We start from the raw sequence: 24,325 nt of genomic DNA on the forward strand, positions 1-24,325 counted from the left end.
TAGCCTAACACTTTTACCAGCTATTTATCAGCATCCAACTTGCAAGACACTTTTACAGAGCAGTAAACACTACAGTAAGCCACATAATAAAATATCCACAGCAGGGGAATTAGAAGTGCTGTCAGAATAGAATTTATATAATATGAAACCAGCACTAAGCACCACCCCAACAAGCAATCACTTCTAACTATCCCTGTATGCTTACATAATTTTTTTTTTCAATCATGATAAAGACTTCTCTCTACTAGGCAAGATTTTTTTTCCTGGAAGCTTAAGACAGGTTTCACCATTTATGTATGAAATTCCTTCAATACACAGGTAGCTTAAGGTACTGTAATTATAAAAACAGATCATTAACCACAGTGGAGCAGACTTATCTGTTCTGTAGTAGCATATCAGAGCCCCAGTCATGAACCAGGACAACTGTGCATTAAGCAATGTATAACGTGAACATGCAAAGAGCAAATGGGTACTTTGCTTGACAGGGACACTACAAATCCAGTTCCTTGTGAAACAGCTTGAAACACAGCCATGTGTAATTCAGCACATTAGTAGATTTCTCCTAGCAAAAGTTAAAATACAGCATCTGCCCAACTTACTTGTTCCTCAAGCTGATGTTCTCCGGCTTGAACACTTCCTGATAAGCTGCCTTGTTACCGAGAATGAGATCCAGTCTATGAACTGCCTCCACCACCGCTCTGCCAAATGATACAGAAAAAGGAGCTTCAGGATAGCAATTCACATGCAAGGGCCTTACATGAGATCTGGGATCTACACATGCTGGCTTCATGGAGGGAAGAACCATGGCCTATTTCATACTGTCATTAACCAACTACCATACCACATCACACCAACTGATGTGCTATATTTGAACAGTTCTATTATCCTTAATAGCTTATGGAAAAAAAGAAAGGTCTTATGGAACCATAAAGTCTATGCTAGAATTCATCTGCTGAGCTACTGGGTGTCTCTGACAGTCAAATATATTTTTGCATCCGGGGACCTAAATCATACGGACTTCTGTTGAGACAATATTTCCAACTTTTACTCTCTGCAGTGAAGAAAAATAGCATTGTCAAAACGGGATTCGTTTTCAGAGATTACAGGAGGGGGCAAAGGACCAACTATCCTGTATTTCCTGTTCTTTTGTTGACCCGGTGCATGACCTCAGACAAGTCACTTCTTCACCTTCATTGTGCCTCACTTTCCCCATTATTGTTGTAGTGATTCATTAATTAATACACGCAAAGAACTTTGAAATCCTTGGAAGAAATGCGTTCCCTAAGAGCCAGGTATTCTGATGCTTCTGGCAAAACCGTTTTAAACACCTGAATTAAAAACATGTTTTTTTCCAGCACTAGTTCCAACATTGACTAGGCAACATCAAGTGCACCATCAATGGAAAAACTGTATTCATGAGTCACTGTCTGAAACACCAGGGTCCTCGGGAAAGAAGCCAAATGTGTAACATACCAAGGGTGTGAGGATTTGAAGATCTGAACTAAGCTGACCAGGCAATCCAATTCTCCCCAGCTGCCCCATACTCAAGACAGAGAATTTGTGAGTATCAGCAGCAAACTCTAGTACAGGCAGAAAGCTCACTGATTGATTCCTAAAAGAAGAGTTCAAGAAAGCACAATTTAGCAATGACCAAATCAAATCCTCTCTGCTACTTAGGGTCATCTTCTTAACCTCTGCCTCTATCAACCCCATAACTTTGCTGCCACTGCACCAGCTAAACAGCCTACCTACCTCTCTGCATTTCAATCATTCCTCACATCCTCTTTTTAAAAATACAGCTCCTGGCTCCCCCTTTTCTCTATTCTGCCGACAACACTGAGACTATTAACTGTACTCGGTGCTTATTCCTTGCCTCCCATAAACCTCCTTACTTGTGATTGCTCATCCATTCTGAACACACTAACATTTCTGTTGCTGTAGCTGCCATGCACTGAGAGATACTTATTCAAGCAAGAAGTTGTAGATAAACAAACCATCCTGTTAACAAGGGACCAGACGTATCAAATATGGGCTATGCAAAGCAGAACTTCAGCCACTTCTGCCACCATCCCTCGCAAAACAAATCTCCATTGCTAGCATGAAGCAAATCTCCCCATTGAAACTTCCTTGAGCTTTTCTGCAGATATAAGTAGAGATGGACACCTGGCAGTCTGTGTAGGGGATTTGCACATTAGCATCTGCAAGCAAGAACATGCAAAAATCGATTCTGATGGGCAGGCTGAAACTAACAACTGTTTCACTGAAAACTTCAGAAGTCAGTACAAGGCAACAGTTAGTTTCACATACGGATCCTTCCTAGCAAAGCAAGTCTTTATAAATCCACAGGCCCAAAAGTCATCCTGCAAAAACCTTTTCAGGATCCCAGAAAAACAAAAAATATCCATCTCACATGACACCCTCTAAGAAAAATTTGCCTAAAAAAGACTAAGGATCTTTAACTTAACTGTCTCTACACTGCTTTCAACTTGGGGGTGAAAGAAAGGGGCAGAGACTGAAATTATTCTGTCCCTATATGAGACTATAATGTCTAAAGTTGTGGATTGGGAGAAGACGACATAACTACTGTATGAAGAAACAGTTCCATTAAGGCAACAATTTCTTCCTAATATTCTACCTGGTCTTGATTTCATCATGGCTGAGAATTGCACACAAAAAAGTATGTTAGAAATGCCATGGCATCTTCCACACAAGAATGTCACAGTACCATACAAGCATCAATCCAACCTCATAACATCCCTGTGAAGTAGATAATTAACATACACATCTGTAGGGAGAAAGAGGCGAAGAAGCTAAACAATTTACCAAAAATCAAGCAAGTCGATGGCAGAAATAGAAGCTAGGAGTTCTAGTTCTTGGTCCCCTTCTTTTAACACAGGCAGTAAGGTAGAAAATAAAAATTAATAAGCTTTAACTGTCATCCTAGAATTTCTGTCCTACCATTTACACCTCACTGTAGGCTGTACTACCAAAGCTCTACAGGAAAATCAAGGATTAATTTGATCAAATCAGAGCATGTGTTTTTGTTACATACACAACTCTTACCAGAACTCAGAACTGCTGATTCATTTTCCCCAGCAATTATAATGAAGAGGGAAGGCCTTGAAAGATGTCTTTCCTTCCAAGAGAGGACCACATTACATATTACTTCTGTCAATGCTATTGTTTAAAAAGCCACGTTTTCACGGTGCACCTGTCATACGAAAAACTTATATTGCCTTCAGTCCAGCCTTGCTCAGTCACAACACCACTTCTCAAAAGGGAAAAATATGTCACTCAGTCTAAAGAGTCAGAAACTGAGGAGCAGTGAACACCTGTTTACAAGCAGCTCATCAGACCTTGAAAATGGAATGTTAAGCTTATGTATAATGTGATGCAAGCACATATTTTCTTTTAAAATAAATGTAAATGAACTGAATTTGATAATCAACCACGGACTCATTTGTCCAGCCATTTATTAAACTCAAACAGCTTTATGGATCTCTCATATGAGCATGCAACTCTGATCGTTTCATTGTTGGGAGCTCAGTGAAACTCACAGGACAGGACAGAATTGTATTCTTATATATGTACCTGCAAGTGAATCACAAAGTCTTGTGTAAGGAGCTACTTAACTAACCAACAACATGGATATGCATGGATACTGCTTAATGATATACACATGAAGTTAGGTTAAATATACTGAGGGAGGCAATTTGTCAGAACACCAGGCAGTATTGCCCTTACTGGGAGTAAAGAAAACCAAGCAGATTGTTATTTGGATATCAAAAGTATGTTGGATAAAAATGGGATCAAATGGTTAAATAACTGTTCTTCTTCACACGCACCAGGCTTGAACTGACTGCCAAATTTGAAGTCAGGAAAGGTTTTCCTCTGTGGAGTTCTTAGCTGGGGACTTCTGGGTATTTGTGCCTTACTCTAGAGCATGGGTGTCCAACCTTTTGGCTTGCCTGGGCCGCACTGAGTGAAGAGGAATTGTCTTGGGCCGCATATAAAATATATAATATAGTTAATGTATATAAATCATATAATAATGTTAAAAGTTTACGATCTTGTGGGGCCGCATTACTAGCTGTCCAGGGCTGCATGCGGCCCATGGGCCGCGGGTTGGACACGTCTGCTCTAGAGCATAAGGGTGTATCCCAAATGATTGACTTCTGGAAACTGCAGTGAATGGGCACTAGTAGACACTGGCTCTTCCTGTTGATTTCTAGGTTTCTATAGAAAAACATTGTATCTGCAACCTGAGAGCCAAAAAAGGTAAAAAGGGAGTAAAGATTTGTTTTCTACAAGATATAAACAACACACTGATCAGAATGTAAATCAATCAAATACTAATCTGACTGACACCATGGGGTGAGTTACATTTTGGGGTTACCAAACTGATGTCATACCTCACCATGTATATGAATACCTGCAGGGTTTGATCCCTGCTTTCAGCTAGCAGAACAGAACCCCAGAGGAAACAGACCAGATTCCAGTCTGTCAAAAGACCCAAATTCAGCATCTCTTGCCAAGCAGCATGGCAGCAACGTACGGATGAATTCTTTTTGTTTAGATGGGGGAACCTTTTCTTTCCTCGTCATCAACATTTGGGAATTGGGCAGAACAGCAGAGTGGCTTGTTCACGTTTTATTTATTTAATAAATAAATGTATTTTTTATTTAAAATGCTAGCACTTTTACCCAGCATTGCTTGGGTCCTTAATTTTGTGCACTTTCCCTTTGCTCCCCTAGCAGTGATGAAGGGGAACAGCCAGCAACACCCCTGTACAAGTTGGTGGGGGGGGAGGGGAAGCTTCAGCTCTCTCCCCACTCCCTAAAGGGCACCTGGGAGATGGGAGGCTTGGGACTGGGGCAGTTCCAGATGGAGAGGGGGGCATGCCCCCAGCCAGCTCCTTTCACGTGCCTGGTGATTCTGTCTCTTTTCTGTAGGGTTTTAGGAAAAGCAATCCCATTCCAGGCACAGTCCATTTTCCTGGCATAACCAAACCCTGACCTGGCTTTAAGTTATGGTAAGAGGAAGCTGTATACTGAATTTGGTGGTCCTGGCTCTTAAGGTTTAGGGGGAATTCTTGAATAGACAGACACCCTCACAGACTAACTCAAATATATAATAGATTAGACGATGGGATAACCCATGAAAATGAGATGTGTCTGCAATCATTCAGTCCTATTCCAGCTTGTATCAGTACCAAATAATATAATGTAACAATCTAAAATTGTAAATTACACAAAGCTAATGCACAGCTGAATGGCTAGTGATTATTTTTAATTTAATTCTGACACAGGATCCAGGCCAAACAAGTTTGGTGGTCTCAAATTAAACCATATTTTGTAAACTAATTCTTAATTTAACCCGATGGACAGATTTTCAGGAGGCCCAGAATGGTACTAGCTTGGGAATGATACATATTGGAAGAGCCAAATGGGAAAGCTTGCCTTCCCCTGACTACAGCATATTCCTCAATCTCACGATGAAGTCTCTACGCTGAAGGAAGGACAGTCTCATGGTTGCAGGACTAGCCTGGGACTAAATGGTTCTGAGTTCAGAGACCCACTCTGTCACAAATTGGCTGTGTTACACTGAGCATGACGCTTCAACAACAATTACAGCCACAAAGGCGAGCCATTTTATGCATATTTAAGTCAGTATTAGGGACCTCCATGAGTCAAAGATACAAATCATTACTGGAGTCAGACATTTCCAGAGACGCTCATTATAGCCCATGCCCTCAGCTTGCATATGGAATATGATTAGCACAGCACACCTTCCTGGAAATCAACTTATGTATATATTTCACAAAATCCTACATTTGAACAGTGAAGCGAGAGGCGACACTAGGCTTTGTTTAGTGTGCAAGCCACATTAGTAGCCTTATAAGCAATGTGGTAAGAGATTTCCTGGCCAGTGCAGACATACTTAAACAAATAACAAGCAGTCTTGTGGCACCTCAGAGACTAACAAATGTATTAGGTCAAGAGCTTTCATGGGTAAAACCCACCTTCTCACATTTTTCTCATGACCTGATAAATCTGTTAATCTCTAAGATGCAGAACTGTTCATCATTTGTAAAAATACAGACTAACACAGCTAACCCTCTGAGATTCTTTAACAAAATTATGCTATAGGCTTCTGCCTAATATAATTTGTTCTCTTGTAATACGCAGACCTTTTCAAAGGCCAAGCACATAGTTATTTCAGCTGTAAAAATACAACAAGCACTTACATATGTATTCAAATTCTGCCCTGAAAGTTTTATACTAAAACTTATTTCCTTTTGCCCTGAATGCCAGGTTAGTATGGAATTGGGTATTTTAGACAGTATGCTTATACCAATATATTAATAAATTTGAGCACTGTAGAGGCATTTCCTGTGCGACAGAGCAACCTACAACACAGGCTACTAAAACCTCTGCTTTCCACCAGACTGTGTGTAACAAAAATATGTAATTTAACTTGCAGATAAAAGACACACAGTTGTACAAGAATCATCACAGCCACAAACAGGGAAATGCATTCTAATAACCAAGCAGTCAAAAGTTTGGACTTTTATACAATGATCTCAACATGCTTTACAATGGCAGGCAAGGTTATCTGAGTTTTACAGGGGAAGGCAGAAAAATTACCTATATGGGTAAAGAAGAGAGGGGTAATAACTTGGCCCTACAGATGCAGCAAGCAGAACACAGAAATCCTGACTCACAGGCTTGGTCCACACTTCAGATTTAGGTTGATGTAGCCATGGTCCTTGCGTGTGTGGGAAATCCACACTCCTGAGTCACACAGCTATGCCACTCTAAAACCCTAGCATACACACAACTATGTTAACAGAAGAATACTTCCTACCATCACTTAGGCTCCTACACGAAAGGAAAAAAAATAACCTTCTGCCAGCACAGGCTGCATCTGCACTATGGGGTTATTCCAGCGTAGCTAAAGCACAGCAGCTATGCTAATACAGTCCCCATAGTGTAGACATACCCCCACACCCTAGATAAGACGCCTCTGTAGACGCTGATACTGGAACACTATGGTTGTCCTTCCCTTCAGGTGATAAGTAGAGCATCATCCCTGCTGTGCTACCTGGTAGCAGTGTGTTTCCATGGACGATACAGAGATTTAAATGATAATGGAATGTCAAGAACTATTTTCCTGTGAAGTACTGAGATCAGCACAAGTAGTCTCATAACTCCTACTGCAGTAGCACCCAGAGGTCTTGAATCAGGCAGTGGTTCTCTAAAAAACCTCAGGACAGGATGCCTTAACAGAGACCAGCAAGGCCCAGCCCCTCCCAAGCCTGCCAGCCCCTCTGGACTCCCAGAACCTGGAGCCTAACAAGGCAACTGCTTTGGAGACAGAGGAAATCACTAGGGCCTTGGTACCCAGCTCTTCAACACACCCTTCCCCATCTCATATAAACAATAGCAGAAATGGTGGGGGTAGGACAACCTCTCTGCTCCCCATGCACTGGTCCCTCTGCCTCAATATCCTACATGTTATGTTGTGTCCAGTTGCTGTCTATGCCAAGTTCTCCCCTGGACCCTCCCTTCCTCTCATCTCCCCTCCATTTGTCCTCCACTCCAACACCCCAGCTTCCTTCCATCCCTCACCCTATCTCCAGCTCCTCTTCCATGTTTCTCCCCAGCCCGTCACTCCACATCTCCCACCCCCCACTTCTCCCTCTTTCCCCCTCCACCTAACCCCCCTAGCTTCAAATCATCCCCCCTCCATCGTCAGGTCTCCCCCAGCCGCTCCGCTCCCCTCCCCATACTTCCTTTCATCCCAGCCCCCTATATAGTCCCCGTACTCATTTTACTCCTCTCCCACGCTCTCCACACCCCCAATTCTCCCCCCACAATCTCCCCTCCTGGCATCGCCCTCTCCCCAGCCCACCTGCAGCCCTTCTCCCCACATCTCCCAGCCCCTCCTCTCCCCAGTCCTTCCGCCCCCACCCATCCCCAATTCTCCCCCAGGTCCTGTGTTCCCCGAATTTCCACCTACCCCCTTACCCCTCCCCAGAGATCGCCCCATCCCCAGCTCTCTCCCCCCACGTCCTCCGCTCCCTGCATCGCCCCCTCCCCACGTCCCCCAACCCCTCCTCTCCCCACCTCCCCCACTCTCCGGCCCCTCCTCTGCCCGTATTCCTCCTCCCCCAGCCCCCCACCCGCCTCCAGCCCCGCCTCACCGGTACAGCCGCTTGGTGTGCAGCACCTTGGCCTCGGGCTCGCCGCTCTCGCCGGGGGCCCCGCTGCCCTGGCTCATGGCGCCCGTCGCGGCTGGCTCCCTCCCGCCTCAGCAGCGCCCGCTCCCCACCTGCTCCGCCCCCCAATGCGGCCGCCGCAGCCATCGCCGGCCCCACTCGGCCGCCATCGCGCCGCGGCCGCCCGCCCCCCCACCACCGCCGCCTGAAGTCACGCGAGACTTCGGCCGCCACTCGCCTACCCTCGAGAGCGGGATTGCCGCCCACGCCTCTGAGCCGGCGGGCAACATGGCGTCCGTTCCGGCTTCCCCTCGCGAGATTTGGCGGCTCACGCCTCTCTGCCGCGAGAGCTGTCTCAATTTACCCCTCAACCCGCTGCCAGGACTTAGTGATGGCAACATGGCCGTCTCCTGGCTTCACCTGCCTTCACCTGCCATTCAAATAAACTTTATTGACAACACCTGGGTTCACCAGACTAAGAGAGAGGGCTCAACTGCACAGTGGGGATGGGGACATCTCAGACCACCACAAAAGGAGGAGGGGATCGAAGGCAGAAGCAGACTGGGGGCCCAATTCTCCTGTCTCTTAAACCAGTTTATGTCAAGTAACACCTGTGGTGTCACTCCTGATTTACGCTGGTGAAAGTGGAGCCAAAACTGGCCTGGAGAAGCCAGGAGTGAGAAATTGACACAGGTGAAACTCAGGCCAGCGATGTCTTCTAGCACAGGGGTCAGCAACCTTTCCAAGGTGGAGCACACAAATATGACCTTTTGACTTCTACATATGGTCTGTGCGCCACTAATACTTTTTAAGGTCACTAATAGTCCTACATACAACAGCTTCACTAATAAATAAATGAAGATGCAGAGCTTTACCCTTTAGGTGGTGGCTGGCAGCATTAGCTGGTCTTTTGTTAACCCATGGCAGCCTGGCTTTGAGCAAGCTCCCAGCTGCATGGGAGAGGAGGGGCAGGGCTGAGCTCCCTCCTACCTTGCGTGTGGATCAAAATCACCTCGCATGCCAGTGCTGAGGGTTGCTGACCCCTGTTCTAGTGGATCAAACACTGGGCTGGGAGTCAGCCGACCTTGGTTCTCTTTCATTTGGCCCCACTTTTACATTGTACCCCCATTTCATTTCACTAAATTGCCCAACATGAAAACAAATCTTTAAGAACATAAGAACATAAGAATGGCCATACTGGGTCAGACCAAAGGTCCATCCAGCCCAGTATCCCATCTGCCAACAGTGGCCAATGTCAGGTGCCCCAGAGAAAGAAAACAGAAGACAATGATCAAGTGATTTATCTCCTGCCATCCATCTCCTGCCCTTGTACTGAAGGCTAGGGCACCATACTTTACCCCTGGCTAATAGCCATTTATGGACCTAACCTGCAAAAATTTATCAAGCTCTTTTTTAAACCCTAATAGAGTCCTGGCCTTCACAGCCTCCTCCGGCAAGGAGTTCCACAGGTTGACTGTGCGCTGTGTGAAGAAAAATTTCCTTTTATTAGTTTTGAACCTACTACCCATCAATTTCATTTGGTCTCCCTTAGTTCTTGTATTATGGGAAAAGGTAAATATTTTTTCTATATTCACTTTCTCCACACCATTCATGATTTTATATACCTCTATCATATCACCCCTCAATCACCTCTTTTCCAGACTGAAAAGTCCCAGTCTCTCTAGCCTCTCCCCATATGGGACCCTTTCCAAACCCCTAATCACCTTAGTTGCCCTTTTCTGAACCTTTTGTAATGCCAATATATCTTTTTTGAGGTGAGGAGACCACATCTGCACGCAGTACCCAAGATGTGGGCGTACCATAGTTTTATAAAGGGGAAGTATGATATCTTTTGTCTTACTATCTATCCCTTTTTAATAATTCCTAACATCCTATTTGCTTTACTAACTGCCACTGCACACTGTGTGGATGTCTTCAGAGAACTATCCACTATAACTCCAAGATCCCTTTCCTGATCTGTCGTAGCTAAATTTGACCCCATCATGTTGTACGTGTAATTTGGGTTATTTTTTCCAATGTGCATTACCTTACACTTACCCACATTAAATTTCATTTGCCATTTTGCTGCCCAATCACTCAGTTTGCTGAGATCTTTTTGTAGTTCTTCACAGTCCGTTTTGGTTTTGACTGTCTTGAACAACTTGGTGTCATCTGCAAACTTTGCCACCTCACTGCTTACCTCATTTTCTAGATCATTGATGAACAAGTTGAACAGGATCAGCCCCAGGACTGACCCGGGGGAACACCACTAGTTACCCCCCTCCATTGTGAAAATTTACCATATATTCCAACCCTTTGTTTTCTGTCTTTTAACCAATTCCCGATCCATGAAAGGATCTTTCCTCCTATCCCATGACCGCCTAATTTACATAAAAGCCTTTGGTGTGGGACCGTGTCACAGGCTTTCTGGAAATCTAGGTATATTATGTCCACTGGGTGTCCCTTGTCCGCATGTTTATTAACCCCTTCAAAGAATTCTAATAGATTAGTTAGACACGACTTCCCTCTGCAGAAACCATGCTGACTTTTGCCCAACAATTCGTGCTCTTCTACATGCCTTGCAATTTTATTCTTTACTATTGTTTCTACTAATTTGCCTGGTACTGATGTTATACTTGTTGGTCTATAATTGCCAGGGTCTCCTCTAGAGCCTTTTTTAAATATTGGCATTATATTGGCCGTCTTCCAGTCATTGGGTACCGAAGCGGATTTAAAGGATAGGTTACAAACCACTGTTAATAACTCCGCAATTTCACATTTGAGTTCTTTCAGAACTTTGGAGCGTCCACTTGGTGAAGTGGCTGTGGATAGGTATTAGCCACTTTTCTCTGCCTCCAGGATCCCTTTGAGTCATCCCACAGAAACAGAAATAATGAGAGGAGCTTGCTGGTTTCTTACCTCATGCCAGTTAAGCACCCAAACCAGGGGTCTGCAACTTGCCCACATGTGGCTCTTTAAGGACTTCTTTGTGGCTCCCAATGCTGTAATTTCAAAGCAAAAAAGAAACTCCTCCTGATTATTTTAGATAAATGGTGAACCTCTAAAAGCCCAACAATGAACGACTCAGATCTAATAGCAAATGATATATGATCTCAAAACATTGGCTAATCCCCCTTTTAATATGTGCACTGCATTGTGGGATACAATACTGTATCTGGGTTTTGATCATGTTGCTAATAAAGTCTTGCTTGTAAAAAGGAACAGGAAGCTTGTGGCATGTCTGTTGAGAAGGGCAACACACATTTTAAGAAAGAAAACTGAGATTAAATGTGAAATCAAATTGGTATAATTTAAGTGGGTTTGGGAGTGAAAGTCAGGGAGATAATGGAACAAACACACATGTAAAGCATGAGGAAACAGAATATGTAAAAGATTTGTGCATTTCCCTTAGTAAACGTGTATCACATCACAAATCATTGTGTGTGCATGGTTCTTAAAACAGGGGTTACAAACATATGGTTTAACATTATTTATTAAGGACCATCTTGTATTCACAGGCATTGTAGCTCTTGAATTATTGAGCTTTATATCGAATTCTAAGAAAGTGGCTCTTCTTGCTATATTAGTTGCTGTCCCCGACCCAAACCATTGCCCACTCCAGGGGTTTGTACACACTGCAAACTAAATATTGAGCCAAGATTTTGACTCTGGGGTCAGCTTTGATCTTGATGTCACTTACATCTGCCTATGTGCATATGGTGTTTATACTACACAACACACACCACAGCACTAACCACTAATACACATAGACGTCACATGCATACATTGAGCTTTCCACCCACATGGGTGCATACAACATACAACATGCCTGCCTGCATATGGACAACCGACTCACACCACACATTTGCACACGGCCCTCCTTAATTACAGACACAACAAGTACACTTGGGTGCACCCCTTACTTAACTGTACACACACCAATAGACAGCACACGGCATGCACGCACGCTGCAAATGCACTAAATAAATAACACACACGCAAGGCACGAACATGAATACACACATCAATGACACCCGCACAAACAACACAGTCACATGAACAGGAAAACACAACATTCAAAGCTGAATAGTAACAGAGAGGAAGCCTTGCTCTTTATTAGGTGAGCTTCTTCAGACCAAGAAGTGGGTCTGTCCCACGAAAGCTCACCTAATAAACTATTTTGCTAGTCTTTAAAGTGCTACTTGACTGCTTTTTGTTTTGACAGTGTATAGAAGAGCACGGCTTCCTCTCTGTTACTATTCTACTTGCTTTCACAACAGGTGTCCACAAGCACACTTATAATAATAAATATATTAATGAAATAATAATGCACCACTGCATGACACAGATGCATATTACACAAATATGCATACACAACATATGTATGCACCAATCATGCACACACCACACATGCATAACACACGCACGCAACCTGTGGGAACTGCCTTTTCTGCCGGCAGATTCAGCACTTTGGGGGAAGCAAATCTTGACTCTTCCCCTTTAATTCCAGCCACACCTTTGCTGGCTAAACAGGTTTGAAGTCCAGGGAGAGGAAAGAAGCCTCAGAAACGTTCAAAACCCGGGACAGCCGTCGGCAGAACGGATCCGTTTCTCGGTGGCCTGAGCCCAGCCTGGCCTCCAAGTAAGCAGCCCAACAGGGAAACCAGATCTGTGCTTTGCTGTGCTCATTTTCTCCTGCAGTCTGGTGGTGTGGAGGGTTGTTCTGTAGAAAGGTGCAGGGAGTTATACAGGTTTTGTGTGTGTGTGTGTGTGTGTGTGTGTGTGTGTGTGAGAGAGAGACAGAGAGAGAGAGAGAGAGAGAGAGACTACAGCTCTGTGCCTCAGTTTCCCCATCTTTTGTAAGGAGTTTCAAGATCTTTGGGTGAAATCTGCTATGTAAGGGCGAGGGACTATCACTGGCTGTACAAGATACACGTCAATACCTTTATTTGTACCTTCCTTGATCCTCCCCCCAGTTTCTACCACATACATGTTGGCAACCCTTTAAGGAGGACCTCACAAGCGGCTCTTAATCCTGCTTCCTGTACTGAGGAATACACATTCCTTCAGCTCTTGAAAATCAACAGGGCCAGATCCGCAGTGTAGTGGAGAGAAACAGACAAAGCACCTGCTGGGAATCTGGCCCTCCTGGGGATCCCACATGGGTGTGGAGTGAGTCAGTTGGTGCGGAGTTCAATGTGGAGGTGAAAAAATTAACTATCCTGGCTGACAGATCTCAGCCAGTCTAGAAGGGATTGTCAACATTTCCTCTGTCTTTGCCACCATCTTTCTAGAGTGATCAACATGGCCAGGGCCTGGGAGCTGATGCATCTCAAGCCCTATTCTCTGTGGCACATCATAGTCGAGTCACCGAAAGGCTGTCGTTCGTCAGTCTCATTTCAGTTGTTGGGTTTAGCGTGAAAGTGGTGCGGGTGGCTTCCGAGATACAGGTCAGACTAGAAGATCTGGTGGTGGTCTCTTCTGGCCTTCAACTCTGATGCAGTAGTATTTTAATTGCTGGTCTGCCTGCATTTGAGAGATGCCTGCCTTCCAGATCAGTGTTCAAGCCACTCCTTCTAAGGCTGTAGAGATCTGCAAGGTGTGCACAGCCCAACTAGGCACTAAAAAAATTTCGCTCATGCTCAGTCAACGTCCCTCCAGGTAAACGGGCGGCTCTCTACAAGAATTTACCTGTCTGATTAAGCAACAGATGGTCTCTGACAGAACTTCTCCTGAAAATCAAACCCTCTTCTTTTAATTGCCCTGAGCCCCAACATTTGCACCTCTGTTCCCAACATTCAGAGATCTTTTGGCTCAGCCAATGAGAGGCCAGATCCAGACTTTTAATGCAGATCCCAGCTTTTTGGAGCCAAGGTTTAGGTTCAATCTAGTGTAGGCAAGGCACAGAATTCTGATCCAAAATCTGTGAAGTGTTTGGGCTGGGTGATTCGGAATATTCATCCCTTTAGCTCCCTAGGATAGTGATTATGGGTTTGTGCACACATGGAGGTATTCTGCAATAGCTATTGGGTCTCATGTTCAAACCCTATCTTAATCTGAATTAACTTTCAAGTGTAGACAAGCTGTCAGTTCTGCTCTAGATTGAGGCATGCCCAGAATTTATAGGAGTCTTTGACTGTGAGATTTTGCTCAGGATATATCTAGAATTTAGTCCTTTCCTCGGGCCCCAGAAACACTGGATCTGTTTTTTTTTTTTTTTTTCCCAGCAGCTGTTTCATCCCCTGGGTTTAATCATTTTAAGAAAAAATATAATAGGGTTTAATAAGGATCCCAGTGTAATTCCAGAACAAGTCCCCTGATTTCAGATGGAAGCTAGGAGAGCACACACCTGGGAGCCAGGACTCATGGACTCTCTGTTAGCTTCCAAGGAAACGTAATTGGGCGGTTGCTGCAGGAGCAGGCTGGAGGGTGACTGGGACTCAGGACTTTGGGTTCTGTGCCCACCAGTTTGCCATGTAACCTTGTCTGAATTGCCTTGCTTCTCTTGGTGTTCCCAGATTATAAAGGCAGGATAATCAATATATTGGACAGGTTAACGATCATGCTTGTGGGGTGTTGGCTGCCTGTGAAGGGTGATTTACATGTGGTTCTTATTGATATCTCATTATATATGTTCTTTGTCCCACCATAGGTAGAGAACATCTGCAGCCATGACAGAGGTCAGCCCTGAGATGCTGCACCCTTAAATAGGCGGTAAATTCCACTGCAGGTACCACTGTAAAGCCAGCCTTACTCAGGAAGAGTTTGCCCCTAGCTAGAACGTCCCCAAAGGCCGACGATGGCAGCTGCAGATCCCACGGCTCACAAGGAGAACATGGCTCTGGTGGAGCTGAGAAAAGAGGCTCCAGAGTCCCCAGAGCAGAAGGTGACTTGTGGTGATGGCCAAGACAAGAAGCCAGGAGACCCCGATGCTACTCTGCCATGGGACCAGTCCCGGCACTCTTCCACAAGTGAGGTGTCCACAGAGCTCTTGGTTCCACCTCATGAGGCATCTGAGACAGAGAAGAGGCCAAGCCCTGAGGGGAGCCATGTGGGCCCTGAGCTGGGGCCTATTGGAGAGGAGAAGCTTTTCCACAGCTCTTCCCCTCCAGGGAAGGAGGAAGGCAACAAACTGCCTGAGGTGGCCGCTCATGTTTTCATCCCCATCAATCCCCACTGTATCGAGAAGGTCAGCGGGTGCCGGAGCTCGGCAGGGGGCGGTACCTGGAAGAAGAAGCAGCTGGAGGAGGAGGAGGAGGCCATTGTGTGCTGTGAGAAGGAAAATGGCCACCCCGAGAAGCTGGCCTTGCTCTCCCAGGGTCACCTGAGCTACCCCGCGCACTACGATGAGCCAGTAGGCTATGATGGCACCCAGGCCAAGCCGTTTACCAAGAGGCTGGAGTGCCTCTGTTGCCGGGACTGCAGCTCCACCAACCTCAAGGCCGTGTCCTCCATGATCGGGGCCATGATCATCTTCCCTTGCTTCGTGTACGGGGCCTACGTCTTCCTGCCCTTCGATGCCCCCATGATGCCAACCATGAGTGCCCGGCTGGTCTACACCCTTCGCTGCGGGGTTTTTGGCACCTTCCCCATCATCTTAGGTGAGCGGAGCTGGGCGAGATGTTCCTCTCTCCACTTGGCTTCACAGTGCCTCTGGGTGGGAGGATTCTGCTTTGGAGAGGCAGAACATTTGGCTCAGGGGAGCTGATGGCTCACCGTTCCTTCTGGAGTCAGTGGGAAACTGCAGGGCCGTCAGAACCCCTGGAGAACTGGCTCATGGCTCAGCCCGGTCAGGAGTGACCCACAGCCAAGGGCTACCTGGTGGTTGACGTGAAACAAGTTCGGTGGGTCTCAAGCCAGTGTCCAGTGAGCACATCCCCCAAACCACAAATACGACATCACTAACTGATCCGCTGCCTGGCAGGCTCAGCTGAGAGGCCAGGAACTACCTGGGCCATGGAGGATCAGTGCCACAGCACCACATTCTCTCTAAATTTTTCCATCCATGAGCAGAATAAATTTTGTCAGGTGCACTGAGGCATGTGCAGATGCGCACCACCACTAGAAACACACACTGCCAGCTGCTAATCAGCTGGGCAGCACCTGAATCTCTCCTGTGTGGCCTCCCACGTGCTCACCTTACCAGGAACACAGCCCAGCCTCCTTCCTTGCAGGTCATCAGGCTGAGCAGGGAGAGAGGAAGGATGATGGGGAAGGATCACCTGACCTGTTTACTCCTGCTGAAGCAGCTGGCATTGGCCACAGTTAGAAGACAGGCTCTTGAGCTAGATGGACCTTGGGCTTGACTCAGTTTAGCCATTCTTACAATCTGGTGGTTAGCTGCCAACCCAGGTTTAATTTCCTGCCCTGTGTAACTTGGGCAAGTCTTCCTGCCTCAGTTTCCCATCTACACGGTGGAGCTATGTCTACACGAGAGAGTTTTGTCGACAAAACTCGTGGAGCATCCACACTAAAAATGTGTTCTGTCGATCGAAGTCGGCGCTTTTGTCGACAGCCTTCTGCCTCTGCCCCATGAGGCAGAACGCTTTTCTCGACAGAATCTGGTGACAAAAAGGCTATGTGGCTGCTCGGGAGGGCCCTCTGTCAACGGACAAGGCTTCTGAGTCACCAGGCAGCCCTGTCCGCTGTGCTTCCGGTTGGCCGTTCTGTCGAGAGAGCGATCCGCTGTTGTGTGTAGCCATGATCGGCTGACAGAAGTTTTGTGGGAAGATGTCTTCCAACAGTAACTTCTGTCGATAGGTAACAGAGAGAAAGCCGTGCTAGTCTATATACTATCAAAACAAAAAGTAGTCAAGTAGTACTTTAAAGCTACTTGGCTGCTTTTTTGTTCTGTCAGTAGATCGCTCTAGTTTAGACGTAGCCTGCAGGAAACAGCACTACTGAAGGCTGCAAAAATAAATACATCAAAGATGGCCTGGCACCCTTTGCTAGCGTGACATTAAGGCCAGGTTGACACTTAAATTTTAGGTCTAGATATATCAACCACGTGTGAGTTTTTTTCACACCCCAAAGCAACATAATTATGCCGACCTAACGCCCAGAGTTCTGCTGTAAACCTAGATCCTGCCTCTCAGAGAGGTGTATTAAGTCCAGGAATGGAGAAACCCTTTCCATCAACATCTGCATTATGAAGAAAAAATAACAAGGAGTCCAGCTGCACCTTAAAGACTAACCATTCTATGAGGGCATAATAACTCTCAAAAGTTTAGGCCATAATAAATTGCTAGTCTTTCCGGGTACATCTACACAGCAGCATTATTTCAGAATAAGCTGTTCTGGAAGAGATTTTCCAGAATACCTTATTTTGAAATAGCATCTCTGCACACAAAATGCATATTGAAATAGTGCTCAGCTATTTGAAAACAGAGTGTCCACACACAGTAGAGCCTATTTCAGATTAGAGGCCTTGGAAGCACTGTAGTGTGTTTCGAAATAGTCCCTATTCCCTGTCTATATGGAGCTATTCCTCGTAGAATGAGTTTTACACATTTCGAAACAAGCTGGCTGCTATTTGGCAATGATTGCAACATAGCGGTTTTGCTGTGTAGACGCTCGTAAGGTTATTTCAGAACAGCGGCCGTTACTCTGAAATAAGTTTGCTGTGTGGACACATGCTCAGGTGCCACCACTGGAATCTGTCTTGGTTTTGCTGAAACAGACTTAACCCGGCTACCTCTGAAACCTACATTATGGAGCTACAGGGGCATGACTGTATCACCATCGTGCCTAGGAAGTCCACATAGCTGAGCACTCTCCAGCCCCCAGTCCTGGTCTGCCCCCATTGCTCCTGGTATTCCACTGGCGAGCTCTGCCCTGCACTCAGCTCCCTCTCTCCAATCCTCCCAGGTCTCATTGTGTACGGGATCTCCCGCCTCTGCTTCTCCTCACTGCAGCCCTTCGGGGAGCTGCGCAGGGAGGTGGAGATCCACCGGCGCTATGTCTCCCAGTCCGTCTACCTCTTCATCCTCTACTTCTTCAACATCGCCGTGCTGGCCACCTACCTGCCCCAGGAAGCCCTGAAGCTCATCCCCTTGCTCACGGGGCTGTTTGCCATCTCCCGGTAAGCTCTCTGCCCTGCCCTGGGGTGCACGACCCCTCTCCAGGCCACGTTTCAATGGATCCCGCACCAAGAGCTGAGCGCCACAGGCCTAGGATCACGATGGGGGGAGCGGGGTCCTTGGTTCTTCCGCTAGTTCTGTGCTGGTGGAACACACTGGCACGTCTGCAGAGGGGACAGGAGCGTGCGGGTCCAGACAACATTTAGCCAGGACTTTGAGATTAATGCCTCCGCTCCCCCACTCATTTGGAAAGCACCAGGGTTCTTTAAAGACCCCTGGACGTGCAGCAGAGCGGTTTTACTTCCCAGCCAGAGATGGTGCCTTCAGCAGCACAGTGTCCTCTCGTGCCGGGGGACTGGAACCCTGGCTGTCTTAGGGGGATGTGCCCCTGGTGGGTCTGGCCCCATATTCCCTGCAGGATTGTGCCATGCCAGGGAATGGGGCTCAGCACAGCACCCCCTAGTGCCGGGGGGATTGGAGCCCAGGCTGACTCACAGGGGAGTGCACCCCTGGCTGGGTCTCCACCCTGCTCTCTGCAGGGTACTGCCAGGTTAAGGACTAGGGGTTCAGCACAGCGCCCTCTACCTTTATGCTGGGGCACTGCAGTCCTCGTAGGAAGAGTGCCACCGATTCGATCACGCCCCCGACCCCTTAGCCCCACGCTGCAGCAGTGGGATCAGAACCAGTTTTCCTAATTTGTGCCAGGCCTTGCCAGAGCTGAGCCCTGCCACCTCTTTGCTTACATATTGAGCACGGCCCCAAAGGCGAGTTTCCCTCCTTTGTAGCCGTGTGCAGCACAGCGCCCCCCACTGCCAGGCTGGTGCCGGTAGTGACGCAAAGGGAAGGGTACCCACTAGGGACCAGGCAACAAACACCCCTGCAGCACCCTGGGTGTCGCCTGGAGGAGCTTGGACAAAGCCGAGTTTCAGAGCCTTAAATGAGGAATGTGACTGCAAAGGGCACCTGATTCCTAGGGCATCAACCAGCCCTTCTGTCTTGGGAGTGCTCCGGCCCTCAGGAAACCAGGCAGTTTCCTGGCCCCTCCTTCTCATGCCTCTTCTCTTCCCCAGGTTGCTGTACTGGCTGGCCTACGCCATGGGGCGCTCTTTCCGGGGCTTTGGCTTCGGCCTGACCTTCCTGCCTCTGCTGACCATGCTCCTGTGGAACCTCTACAGCATGTTCATTGTGGCGCCCGAGAACATGTTCGCCACCGCCAACGGCCAGCTGGACGCCCCGTCAGAGAAGCAGAGCCAGCCCACACAGCCCAAGCTCAGATTCTGGGGGTAAAGAGAGGCACGAGCAGCTCTGGCTCTCGGCAGCAAGGAGGTGGGTTTGAGGGCCGATGAACAGAGCCCGGTGGGGAGCTTGGCTCCCACATTTCAGTGCCCAGATGCCTATTGCCGAGGGGCTCGTGGGCTGGTTTGCAAAAGCACTGGGCGACCCCAGTTCCAGCTGTGCCAGGTGTAGACTCTGAAAGTGCTGAAGTGTGTGGCCAAGTACACACCTGGGCATGGGCCCCCATCCATACCCAAAAACTACCAGCCAAAGGGCACCTTCTGCTGGAATCAGACAATTGCATCCCACGAGCTAACCCACTCAGCTGGCTTCTGAGGGTTCATTCCCTCTCCCCTTTAACTTGATCCAGACCTCAGCTAGTTATTTGTATTCAAGTGTCCTTTCTTCTGATGGCAATAAGGCAAGTGCTCATGGATAATTAGATCACAGAGCAACAGCTTCCCCAAAGGAGCCTGAGAATTTCAGCCAAAAGAAAGTTCCTTGCTAATAAAAGACCACTTAACATTTTCCCAGATAAGCCTCAGTGACGGCACTAATTAAGGCTGCGAGATCAGGTATGTAGCTCAGTCTGAGCCAGGATAATAGACACGGGGTGTGCGTATGTCTGTACAATACAGCTGCACCTGCACCATTGCATACGTCTGGTGTGAGAGCTCTCAGCTGGGGTAAAAGCTGCAGAACCTTTGTCCACAGGAGATGCTTTGAAATCTGATGAGGGTCAGCAAGGACAAGTGCAGAGTCCTGCACTTGGGATGGAAGACTCCCAAGCGTTGTTACAGGCTGGGGTCCAACTGGCTAAGTAACAGTGCAGCAGAAAAGGACCTGGGGATTAGAGTGTAGGAGAAGCTGGCTAAGAGTCAACCATGTGACCTTGTAGCCAAAAAGAGCTGCATTAGTAGGAGCATTTCCAGCACATCTCGATAACATTATTCCCCTTTATTTGACACTGGTCAGGCCATATCTGGGGTATTGCATCCAGTTTTGGAACCCCCAGTGTAGAAAGGATGTGGGTGCATTGGAGAGGGTCCAGGCGAAGGCAACCAAAATGATTACGGGGCTGAGCTCATGACCTCTGAGGAGAGGCTGAGGGATTAGAGCCGATTTAGTTTACAGAAAAGAAGACTGAGGGGCAATTTTATGGCAGCCTTTGACTTCCTGAAGGGGGCTCTAAAGAGAATGGAGAGAAGCTGTTCTCAGTGGTGATGGATGGCAGAACAAGGAGTTGTGGACTCATGTTACAGTGGGAAAGGTCTAGATTGGAGATTAGGGAAAACTCTTTCCCCTGGAGGGTGGCAAAGCACTGGAATGCGTTACCGAGAGAGGTGATGGAATCTCCGATCCCTGGAGGTTGTTAAGTCCCAGCTTGACAAAGCCCTGGCTGGGATGATTTCACTGGGGTTGATCCTGCTTTGGGCAGGGAGCTGGACTTGATGACCTCCTGAGGTCCCTTCCAGCCCTTGGCCTCTATGATTCTATGCCACAGCTCTGTCTGTGGGAGGTTAGGTCAGGATGGAGACAACTAGTGTGGGGATTCTGGGGGGGCACCAGCTGCGTACCTCTGCCCGGGCCCCTCCCAACTCCTGCGTTGCCCATGCTCCATTCCCTTCCATCCCCAGCTCCTGTCTCCTCTGCCCCTGCTCTGTCTGTTCCCCACCCTCTCCCTGCCCCTGCTCCACCCTAGCAAACCCACACTGCTCTGGAGAGAGGTGGGCCCACTTCCATGGTCACCAGAAGTGGTGCGGTGCTGATGGTGAATGCAGGGGGCACCCGAAGCTGGAGGGGGGCATGTGACCCTCTGCACATGCCCACGTGTTGCATCTGGGGCAGAAAAACTATGGGGGCGTCTACACTGCACAGTGTTTAGTGGTAGGGCTGCTTGAGACAGCCACGTCGCTAGTAGTCGGCACATGTGGATGCTTCTTGTCTGCACTTTTGCAGACAAAATACTTCCACCACCACCACCACCACCCCCACTGGCGAGCCAGTTTGGCTTTGTCTGCAGGAGCAATTACCAGGGCAAAACCTGCTGCAGGGGGAGGGAGGTGAATGGCGGCTTTAAGCACCAGTGAACGACAAAAGTTGTGTCAAGCGAGCCCAAGTGTAAACACAGCTGAAGTTGTCCTGGGGTGTGATTTTTTTTTTCACACCCCTGAGCAATGTAGTGGTGCCAATATAGTTTTGTCCTGTAGATCTGCCCATCAGACTAAATACAAGGGGGGACAGTAACTAGCTGAGATTTCAAGGGGCCATTGGAGGTGAAGTGCTTGCTCAAACCTCTCCAGTCCCGGGCAGGAAAGGGCTGAGGGAGTGAAGGAACGATTAGTGGCTTCCTGATTGTTGTAACAAGCCACAAATCCAACGGCTCTATTCAGTCCACAAGTTTTATTGCCCAGCAAAGTGAACACGCCACTTCCCCTTGAATGGTCCCTTGAAATATACATTAACGCCTGCTGTGCTGTTCCACCTTGTCCATAGCTGTGACACAGGAGGTTCCTTTCCCTCTGTGCAGCTGGGACTCTGGTGTCTCTCGCCTCGGGAAGTTGGTCAAACCCAAGGCATCGTCTTGGCCACCTTGTCACTCCAGACTGGAATGAGCAGCCAGAGCTGTGGCACTGTGATTTCACTCACTTTCCGCTGGGGGATCCGGTTTGACTCGTCCTTGTTAACAGGGCCGTCCTAAGGGCTCTCTGCCATCCATAGACAGGTGGGGTGGCCGCCACGGGGACCTAGGGCAGGCGCCCTTCATCGCCCTAGGGACAGGACAGCTGCGCTTGTAAATAGGACTGTGAACAGCAGCAGGGGCTCTTTGGCCTCCCTACTAATTCTGGTCTTCTGGATATTGTCTTTATTCTGGCTGGGTGCAGCCACCTCTGTGGCTAACAGCTGCCACTGGGGGGCATTTTCCTTTCGGCTGTGAAACAGTCCAGTGATGGAGGGCACAGGAAACATGTGGAATCAGCAAACGGCTGCAGTGGACTTTACTTAATAGTCTTTTTTGCAATCCTCATGCTAGTCCTGTTCCCCCCTGCTAGACTCCTCCTGACCTCTGGGAAAAGGATGAGCTGTTATGGGCCGTCGCCTTCCCAGAACATCCCCAGTGGAGTGTGAAAATTCAAATCCACCCATAGTTTGTTTGTATATAAGTTCTTTCTTTTAATCTTTATTGCAATAGGGCCAAATTAGCCACTGGGACAGCTAACTTGGGGATGTGATGAAGTCTCCACCCCTTGAAGTCTTCAAGGCTACACCTACACTTCCGTGGAAGTTCAACCTGCTCAGGGTCGATCTTCCAGGATTTGATTTTGTGTGTTTCACGTCTGGTAGGGACACACAAAATCAACCTCTGCGGGGAGAGCATCCACCCCTGTACTCCTTGCGAGCTGCAAGGGAGGTTGATGGGAGAAGCTCTCCCATGGACCTTCTTTGATGAGGATGGCAAGGTAAGTTAACTGCAGATACATCAATTCTAACTATGCAATTGCCATAGCTAGAATTGGGTACCTGCAATCAGCTTACTTCCCCTAGAGCAGACATAGCCACTGGGCGAGATGCAGGAGGAACGTGGTTGGAGTCTGGACTTTTTTGCTGAGAACTGGGGAATGAGAGCTCTGTAGCTGAAGCAGATTCTAGTGCAACTGGAAGCTATGGGTTTGATGCAGGAATCACTTGATGACATTTTCAGCTCTATCAAAACAAAAAGCAGGCAAGTATATTCTCTATATTGAGTCTGTTCTGGTCTGGCTATGGTCTGAAGAAGTGGGTCTGTCCCACGAAAGCTCACCTAATAAACTATTTTGCTAGTCTTTAAAGTGCTACTTGACTGCTTTTTGTTTTGATAGTATATAGACTAGCATGGCTCCCTCTGTTACTTTTCAGCTCTATGTTACATGAAGTCAGGGAGGTAGTGTGACCTAGTGGTCTGCACTAGGGCTCAGGAGACCTGGGTCCTATTCCTGCTTCTGTCAACGGTCTGGTCAGGCAGTGTTGAGCCAGTCCCTTTCCACTCTCTGCCACTGTTTCCTCATCTGTAAAAGGAGGCGCATGGTCCTGACCTAGTTCACAGAGCCACAGAAGAGCTGGAGATTAGTATTCATACAATTCTGGCATTAAATGTCAACGACACTGAAATTCTGGCACTTCCCAGGCAGTCAGGTCTTCATAACCATCCTCCTCCTCCTCCTCCCCAAACAACTGTTTGCAGAGAGCAGCCCACTGGTAGGGGCACAAAGAAAAGGAGGCCAAGATTACTTTGCATCACAGCATGTGCCCCCAACTCAGGAAAGCACAGTCCCTTGTGCCAATTCCATTTGCTTCTGTTTGGAGGCCTGTACACTGGCAGACAAGGGATTTGGAGGGTTCAATTCTGTTTTTCAACTTCCCCTTTTACTCTTCGCATCATGTAACATTTAGTGTTTCTAGATAGTTTTTTAAGCTGGTGGTTGTGCTGTTTTGGGGAGAGGGTTGTGTGGGTTTTTGCTGGCTTTTTTTTCCTCTTTCTTCTCAGTTTTGGTAACCACTTTTGCTAAATACAGTGCAAGATGTAATTCAGCTTCATGCTTGAGTACGTGGTGTTCAGTACAAATGATGTATTTTTGTGTGCAAAGTACGTGAATAAAACCTTTTCCATAGGTTTCCCATCCCTCATTGTTTTCCCATTTAGCCAAGTTGTGACTTAGCAAAGAATTTTACCCTAAGATTTAAAAAACCACCACCACTCCCACCCCCCAAA

At 47.5% G+C, this 24,325-nt stretch overlaps 2 protein-coding genes across 3 annotated transcripts in view; one reads left to right on the plus strand and one right to left on the minus strand.

Moving 5' to 3' along the window:
• Positions 1–8,327, minus strand: part of SMG5 (SMG5 nonsense mediated mRNA decay factor) — a 47,385-nt gene extending 39,058 nt beyond the window's left edge. Inside the window, exons 1-2 of one of the 2 annotated variants that reach the window (XM_074980785.1) lie at positions 8,207–8,327; positions 600–698 (exon numbers count right to left, since the gene is read on the minus strand). In XM_074980785.1, the coding sequence (XP_074836886.1) occupies positions 600–698; positions 8,207–8,283 (176 nt within the window). In that variant the 5' untranslated portion in view covers positions 8,284–8,327. The remainder of the gene's footprint in view (positions 1–599; positions 699–8,206) is intronic. The other variant, XM_074980786.1, reaches the window with a different exon arrangement.
• A 4,447-nt stretch (positions 8,328–12,774) lies between these two features.
• Positions 12,775–24,225, plus strand: TMEM79 (transmembrane protein 79). The gene is made up of 4 exons (XM_074980953.1): positions 12,775–12,863; positions 14,874–15,822; positions 18,089–18,302; positions 19,371–24,225. Exons 2-4 carry the CDS (start codon positions 15,021–15,023, stop codon positions 19,585–19,587), a joined length of 1,233 nt encoding a protein of 410 aa, XP_074837054.1. The 5' UTR covers positions 12,775–12,863; positions 14,874–15,020; the 3' UTR covers positions 19,588–24,225.
• The last annotated feature ends 100 nt before the right edge of the window (positions 24,226–24,325 follow it).

Source organism: Carettochelys insculpta, chromosome 30 (genome assembly GCF_033958435.1).
Source record: "Carettochelys insculpta isolate YL-2023 chromosome 30, ASM3395843v1, whole genome shotgun sequence".
Lineage (NCBI taxonomy): Eukaryota > Metazoa > Chordata > Testudines > Carettochelyidae > Carettochelys > Carettochelys insculpta.